Genomic DNA, 8,238 nt, shown 5'->3' with positions numbered 1-8,238 from the left:
TTACTGAACAAAAGGCTGGTGTCCTCCATCAGACCTGGTAAGCAGACGTTTAATGGGAAAACACATTTTTTATGGTGAGTGTTTATTGTTTTTCAGCGCTTGTGATGCTTGTTTGTTCTGCTTTTTGTGGTTTTTATCTTTGACGTGAGCACGTAGACGACCACAGGCTTTAAATCACTAAAGGTGGATTTCATCCCAGGAGCTGGAGAAGCCGCTGCTCTGCTGCACGACGCCACAACAAAGTATGAATTACTGCAAAATTCCCTGGTTTGGAAGTGGAAATGGTGATGTTCATTTCTATTCACTTTTTAAACTGTAGTTTTCAGAAGGTTAGCAAGTGTACTACTTTTGTTGCTGCCATTAATAGTATTGTTATTGTTAAAATCAGGGCTGTTTTTATTTTTTTGTTTATTATGATTGCTGTTGCTGCTACAAATAAAATGAGCTGGATGTTTCTGTGCTTGGATTTCTTCTTCATATTTTTACTCTTTTATTCTTATTTAGTTAAATAAATATAACTGTTAACATATGCACACGACAGAACTGAAGCTATGTCAGCAACTAACAATGATCTTTATGTTTGTCATAATCTTTGTCTTCTTCATCTTTACTTGTTGTTCTTAAATTTGACCTGATTTAAGCCGATGTTACATTTCTATCTTATATTAGTTGCTATTTAAAGTGTCACAACTAATTTGAAACGAGCGGGATTCAATCCAATGACCTCTCATGTATTTTTGGTAATTTATTGGCAGCTTAGGCAAACTGGCAGACGCTGGCCAAGAAGTGAGGAGAGATCCTCGGTTCCTTTCCTCATCTCCTCTCCTCACATATTTACCTTGTTTTACCATCTCCTTGTTTCTCTTTCTAGTTGTTTTACATGTCTTCTGGTAATTTTGCATCACTTTGTTATTGTTTTGCAGCTCTTGATGATCATTTTGTGTCTCGTTGTGCATGCTGTGTGGATCTCTGTGGTCATTTTGCATCTGTTCATGTCACTGCACTCTTTTCATGAGCTTTGCAATTACAAACACAAACACACAAATCTGTTTTTGTCATTTATTAAGTGTTACAGGCTAATGTTACTTATGTTATTTTTACTACATTGAACTAAACTGCATGAACAAAACATAACACTAAACATGATTGGGTGACAGACGAAAATAAAATTCAGCCACAACAAGTAAATCCAGTTTATAGACATCACACTTTTGTGTTTGTTCAACAGGATCAATACTAGTTTGTGCAGAATGATATAATAGATTCTGTGGAGTTAATGTTGATTATGGTTTATTATTTACTACATTTAAATAAATTGCATGAAGAAGCATCATACAATTCAGAAAGAAACAAAATTAAGGACAAACAAAGTGAACATCATGACATTTAAAAAACGGGGGCAAGGAGACAAATGCATGTGCTTTAACTATTGTTCACTACATAAGCCCTGAAATCTACATCTGTGGCTTTTAAACTAACAAAATACGTCCTTACATAAGACTGCAAGGATCTCGAGGCTGGTGCATATAACGCATATCCTGGAGAGCTCTTTCAATCTGTCTGTTTGAAAATTCGGCTGCTTCCAATCGCGCTCTGTCGAGTTCCCTCTCCTTATTCGCTGATTCTTCTCTATGCTTCATCTCCATTTTCAGCTTTTCTATCTCCCATTTCTGCTGCTGCTCTATCTTCTCCCTATCCTGACGATCATTTGCCTCTTCTTGCATCTTCCTAAACTTCTCCTCAACATCCTTCAGCTTTCCATCAAATTCTTCCTCCATTTGTCTCTTCAGTTCCTCCCTTTCCTTGCGCTTTTTTTCCTCCTCCTCTTTCAGGATGCGCTGTTTCTCCTCTTCGATTGCTTTTTCTGCTTTCTTAAACATCTCGTTGGTGTAGTGGCTTCCTCCGTTCTTCTCCACTATATTTCTGATCTTCTGAAGCAGTTCGGTGACCTGAGGGTCAGTCTTCAGCTCATTATTAAAGACGTGGTACTGGCCGTGGCATCTGTCCACGAGATCCTGCAGTTGACGGGAATTCCCGATGAACTTCTCGATAGGTTTGCCTTTGAGGTCATCGCCTCGAGTGAACAGGACCATGCTGTATCTGTCTGCAGCCTTGCCAAACAGCTTCTGAATCTGCTCCACCGTGTTCATCTCTTCCTTCGTGAACCTGCCCAGTGTGATGACGATCAGGAAGATGTGGGGTCCTGGACAAGCGAAATAGATGCACTGGCTGATGTATCTATTTATTGTGTTCTCGTCTTTGCTGGTGTCATACAGACCCGGGGTGTCGATAACCACCACGTCTTGTCCGTCCACCGTCGCTTTGGCCTCGGAGCACTCGTCAGTAATAGACTCGGCGCTCATCTCTGATTTAAAGAACTCACGGCCAAGAATGGTGTTTCCTGAGGCGCTCTTCCCAGCTCCAGTCTTCCCCACCATCACAATCCTCAGCTCCTCAGTGGCTCGTGGCATCGATCCTGTTTGGAAGCAGGAAAATGACAAATAATAATAATAGCTTTATTTATATAGCAGCCCTAAGAACAGCGATCACAAGGTCCTTTAACAGTCAAAACAGACAATCAAGTAAGATATAGGAGACAAGTCAGAGCAGTCAGTTAAAATAAGTAGTGAAAATGATACGTTCAATGAATAATTAGCTAGGCTAGCAAACAAATCAAACAAGGGAACTACGCAGATTACAAATTAAAGAAGATGATTACAAATAAAAAATAAAATGATTAGAGAATTAAAGATGACATCACACCAAAGAACCAGGCAGCTAAAATGAAAAAAAAGAGAACATGAAAACTTATCAACACAAAAAGCAAACTTCACATAACAGCAAGTCTATAAAAGTGGGTTATACCATGTAGCTGATCCATCCTGCTCCAGTGTTTAACAAGGTAACTGTGATTTTTTTAAAGTCAGCCTTACTTTTAATTCTGTCAGTCTATTTTATGTTTTATTCTTTGACAGTAACATAAACATAAGCCAAGTTAGTTACTGCTTGGTATTAGTCATGAGTTGCTAGCATGACTAGGGTTGCCACCTTTCAGAAACGAAAATATAGGACGCCCACCATGACTCCTCGGGGGCACAGTTCAGTAATATTGAACAGACATTCACAGATTCAGAGTTAATAACTCATTAGACATAAATTGTCAAAACATAAATGATGCCTCTTTCCCATCATTGTAAGGCACACAATGTGCTACAAGCCCAGTTTTATCAAAAGTAGCTGTCTATCAAGCTGCAGGAATAACACTGGTGTCAACAGGAGCCAGTTGAAGGCTGCAGTGATTCTGGTGACAGTGCAGTGTATCAGAGTGAGGTTATTGAATATTTGTGTCTCTTTTTGCTGTTGCAGCAGTTTTGCAATTTGCAGGCGGTCCCTGTTCACAGCCAGCTGCTCATCGACACCAATGTTATTTTTGCAACGTGAAAGACAGCTACTTTTGATAAAACTAGGCTTGTAGCACATTGTCTACCTTTTAACGATGGGAAAGAGGCATTGTTTATGTTTTAACAACCTATATCTAATGAGTTATTGATGCTGGAAGTCTGAATCTGTGAATATCTTTCCAACTTTACTGAACTCGGGGCCACAACCACTCAAGGAGTGGTATATTTAATTTTGAAAAAAGCATTTAGTCATACTTAAAGCTTTAATTGCTTCATTAACACAAAACTAAGAGTTTGGTATTGTTTTATGATCACAGGTTCTGTCTGAAAAGATGTGGCATCATTTTAAACAGTGAAACCATACTAATAAAATGTAATGGCCAACCAGTGTGAATACTGGATTCTGCAAAAACATAAACAACTGAATGCAGAATACTGTACAAAGAAATTCTCTACAGATATTTTTCCCATCTAAATCTTTTCTTAACACAATGAATGTATTAACTTATTTTTGTGTGTATGCATGTATTTCCTGACTTATTTGTTTAGTACCGTTAACATATCAGAGTTCTGAGTTTTTCTTTAGAAAGGCAAAGGCCATTTATTGATCACATATAGGCTATTAAATAAATGATATTTAGAAAAACAAAAGCATTTAAAATACTATTAAACAACTTATGCATTTATTGAGTCACTAAAATAGTGTAGTCTACGGCCACATTAGTCAGACTATAATCAGCCTCTGGTAAATTCACAACCATGTACTGATGTCTCTTACCAAAGGGACTTCAGGAGATGATTAGATGATGATAAACTGTGACCTGCTGGTTGGGTCCTCTCTGTTTTCATGTTTCTTACATGTTGGTCTCCTGATGCTGCCTTCAGCTAGTCTATGAGCAACAGAAAACACAGTTTGCCCTGTACCAGGGGTTCCAGTCTTCCAGCCTGTGCTTTTGAAAACGCGTTTGCTTCTTTGGATGTGGTGGAGTTTCGGGTGTAGACATTTTTAAACACACGGGAGCAGCAGCGTCTGTAACCAGGAAACCCGTGACAGGACTGGCAAACACAGAAGTGTATCCGCTGGACCTCGCATCGGGTCCTCGCTACATAGGTCTAAGGAAGATGACACTGGCTGCCCTTAATATTTCTTGTGTTTTATTTTGCTTATTATGCAGTTTTGATGCGTGTGTGACAGATGTGTATGGGACATTTATGAAAATACGGAACAATTAGTGTCCTGTATTGAATCAATACGGGACGCTACAATTAATTGTCAAATAAAGGACGATTCCGTATTTTAAGGGATGGGTGGCAACCCTAAGCATGACTGCTAACGTTTTCCAGACTGTTAGCTAGCTAGCTAGCATCCTCCCCTTTGGCCGCAGAGTGGACAAAACTTTGTGTCTTTCTTTTAAACGAGACAAGGAAAATGAATTTCTAAGCAACCAAATCCAACTAGGTTAAGTTAGCTTTATCTGTCTTTGTGTAATTTTTGATCAAATATACAATGTGATGCTCCACTGATCTGTTATCAAACCTCCACATGTACTTGTCAGCATTCAACCATTTGGGTAATTTCAAGTTTTAAAAAGGTTTGTAGGATGTATCATGTTGCTTTTCTCTCCACTTAGGAAAGGTAAATTTGCTTGTTATGCAAACGGCTGCAAAAATTTGATTTAAATGTGTCCTGAACTAAAAAGCCGTTATAAGTGGAAGCCTCTGTTTTGCTTAATAATTTGAGCTTCCTGTTTTTTTCATGAATGTGACAGAGTTCCATATTAAGTTCAAGGGATCTTTTGCTACCACACCTAATATATTCTTTCTCTGTCATTTCGTTGTAGGTGCTTTCTTGGTATCAACACTGAGAGGGGAACAAATGGCAGCCAGGAGAAGGTCCAAGAGGTCAGGAAGCTGCTGCAGAAAAAGGCATCTACTGTAAATCCCCATGTAGCCTCCCTTATAAAAACACTCATGGACTCTGAGTGGGACTTCATGTAAACCCACAGCACCTCTCCACACAGGACCTCACCTTCACAAAGCAAAAGCCCCGTCTGCATCAGATGTACATGTTGTCATTTTAAGGCAGCAATTCTCAGTACTGTGTTTGGTTCAGTATAAAATATTTCAGTCTTGGTGTTTCAGTTTTGTAGTTCCAGATTTCTTCCATGACTTGGTGTCTATTGAACATGATCATGAGTTATGAAAGACTGATTCTGAAGGCAGGGTACCTAAAATGTGATGTGCAGTTTTTAAACAGATTGTTGACAAACTGTTAAACATCATTAATTGTTTTTAGAGAATATGTTTGACAAGACTTGAATAACTTGAATTTTGTTAGCTGGTGATTGTGTTCAATGCAGTAGTTAAATAATTTAAATGATATATAGGTATCTTTTGTTGTAGTTCAGGAAAAATGGAAACCAAACTCAGTGTAGCTGAACTAGAACATGCAGAATGAGAATCTGTTCAGCATGAGGAAATGATTGTATGTTACTAAAATGTAATGGGTTAAATCAGTCAGATTTTGAAACATGTTTGATACAGGGTTGGCTTTAAGAAAATCTTAATGTTGAAAAGTCTTCTCTTCTGTAAGCCATTCCTATGCTATTCTATTTCCTGGAGCTTTCATTTTGAGATGTGACATTTTTAAATCATTAGTTTTAGCAATATTATCACTTTATGTCATCACATTCTCTGATATCAGTAATAAATTGTTTATGAACATTAAAGTACAAACAGTAAAGTAACAGTATAGTGGCACCAAAATACTGACAGTTCACATGAAGATAAGTTTGTTACAAAGAAGACCAGAATCGATCAGACACCATGGATACCCAGAAGCATTCTCTGCCAATATGAAAAACTCAGCTTGAATCACAAAGATAACTCACTTATACAGGTTTGTGTATGGAGAGTTCTCTTCACATTTTTTCATCAGTAACAGATTCTCACTTTCTCCATATAAGTTACATCATTCTGACATGTCCCGGGCAGAGGAAGAAGGATCTCTTCTATCTAAACATGTTTAGGAGTAGCATAAATGTTCCAGGAACAACAGAAACACTTCTCATAAATTATATAAATAACATTTCAAGCCTATGGTTTCTGTAACGCCTCTCCAGATAACACAAACTGCAATCTGTACCATATAAATGAAGTTGACCTGAATTGAACATGTCTCTGGTCAGATATTACACTTCCCTTGTGCATGTCTCTTGCAACAAGAAAACCTGCTCCTCCTTTCTCCAACAAACTCAGGCAGACATCACTGGGAGCAAAGCAGAGCTGCAGTCTGGGTGTGTCTAATTTATCTGCAGTGCCACAATAGTTTCGGGTTTCATTTTCGCGCATGAAATCATCAGTTTATTATTCAGCCAGTACAGGAGACAGCCACATTTGGACGGGACGTTGTCCCCGTGTAGAACCGCCACTGGTTCAGGGACAGGATGTGAGATCTCGACTGAGTCAGGAAAGAATAAAAAGTAGTCCCACATCCAGTACTGATGCTCAGATTTAGCACAGTCGATAATAATACCCATGAATAAATCTGTGTAGACACGGTTTTTACTGTTTTCCAACAAATCTCTGGTTGAACTCTGCAGCCTGCAGACGTGAGGTGTTTAGGGAACATCGGTAAAATGTAGCATTTCAAGATGAGCAGATGTTTAGTGTTTAGTCTGTGCCCAGTTTATGACTGATTTCACAAGAAGACTGGTGACAAAATAAATGTATTTTCAGATTAAAACCTTTTACAAACATGAAGTCTTGTATTACTGTAAGTCAGTGTAACATAACTATGTGTTCATCAGCATGTCTGCTGGATTAATATCTGCTCCAGAATAAGGAGGTTTAGGACGGGGTGGCAAATGATGATGGAAAAGTTCATCTGGAGCCCTGTTTCATATGTTCTAAACAGATTTATTCTGAAATAATCCAAACTAACGTTGGACTGTAGCAATTAAAGGATTATTTGTCAACTAATAAATGCGTTTCCAACTATTTAGATAATTGATTAATCAATTTTAGTAACTTTTTATTTTAAGAAAAACATTTTAAAAAACTGTTATTGCAGCTTCTTAATGTAACTAATTTCCATGATTTTCCTCCTCTACTGAATATCTCTAATTTATGAACTGAAGAACAAACAAACAGAAAATCTAATTCATGTTTCTGTCGGTGCAAAACTGTTTTCACACGTTTGACAAACTACAGGAAAATAAAATGCAGCAAACAAGCAGCCTGAAGGCTTGTTTAATGGAACTCACCATCGAAGGCATATTTGCTGGCCATCGTCAGGTTGAAGTGCGCAATCCTCAGTGTGGAGAAAGTGAAAATATTCTGGTGCTCCTCAGTGGAGATGCAGGTGGAGGTTCTGGTCCAACAAAGGAGTAGAGGCTGCCTGCAAAACTTATATAGACGTAGCTACTGTGACATCCCCCATTGGTTTGTGCAGCAGAGACCGTATATGGCAATGTTTCTCAAACTTTCTCTTTCAGTTTCTCCTTCAGAGGACAAAAATTAAAAAAAACTGAAGATTATCAAAGGAAAAACAGAATTCAGTCAATGTGAATCTGAAAGAGACAGCAAACAATGAAGAGGAAGGGAACCACACCCAGCTTTTCTCAGTCTAAAAGAAGAGAGGACGAAGAGCACCAGAGAGGAGATGCAGGAGGAAGAGTTCAGAGAGAAAGAAAGAAATGAAGGCATGCAGAGCTCAGACAGCCAAAGGTAAATCAGAGATTATCTCTGGACTAGCTCACCTTCTACACTTTCTTCAAAGTGTAGAAGGTGAACTTTATTTCAGTTTAAATCTTTTCCCCTTTCTGCTATACACACA

General features: G+C 38.4%; 1 protein-coding gene across 1 annotated transcript; it reads right to left on the bottom strand.

The window, feature by feature from the left end:
* Positions 1-1,045: 1,045 nt before the first annotated feature.
* LOC110947084 (GTPase IMAP family member 7-like) lies at positions 1,046-7,773 on the bottom strand. Its single transcript, XM_051947227.1, has 2 exons — positions 7,667-7,773; positions 1,046-2,476 (listed from the first exon to the last, which is right to left on the bottom strand). The coding sequence occupies exons 1-2, from the start codon at positions 7,689-7,691 to the stop codon at positions 1,491-1,493; spliced, it is 1,011 nt and encodes a 336-aa protein (XP_051803187.1). The 5' UTR covers positions 7,692-7,773; the 3' UTR covers positions 1,046-1,490.
* Between the last annotated feature and the right edge of the window lie 465 nt (positions 7,774-8,238).

Source organism: Acanthochromis polyacanthus, chromosome 4, assembly GCF_021347895.1.
Source record: "Acanthochromis polyacanthus isolate Apoly-LR-REF ecotype Palm Island chromosome 4, KAUST_Apoly_ChrSc, whole genome shotgun sequence".
Taxonomy (NCBI): Eukaryota; Metazoa; Chordata; class Actinopteri; family Pomacentridae; genus Acanthochromis; species Acanthochromis polyacanthus.
Note: the sequence above shows the minus strand (reverse complement) of the source record. Positions and strands in the feature narration are given on the sequence as shown.

Excerpts from the sequence above, each read along its gene's own strand:
- LOC110947084 (XM_051947227.1), bottom strand. The coding sequence starts at position 7,691 with ATGGCCAGCAAATATGCCTTCGATG. Across the intron at positions 2,477-7,666 it reads CAGCAAATATGCCTTCGATG|GATCGATGCCACGAGCCACT; the intron begins GTGAGTTCCATT and ends GCTTCCAAACAG.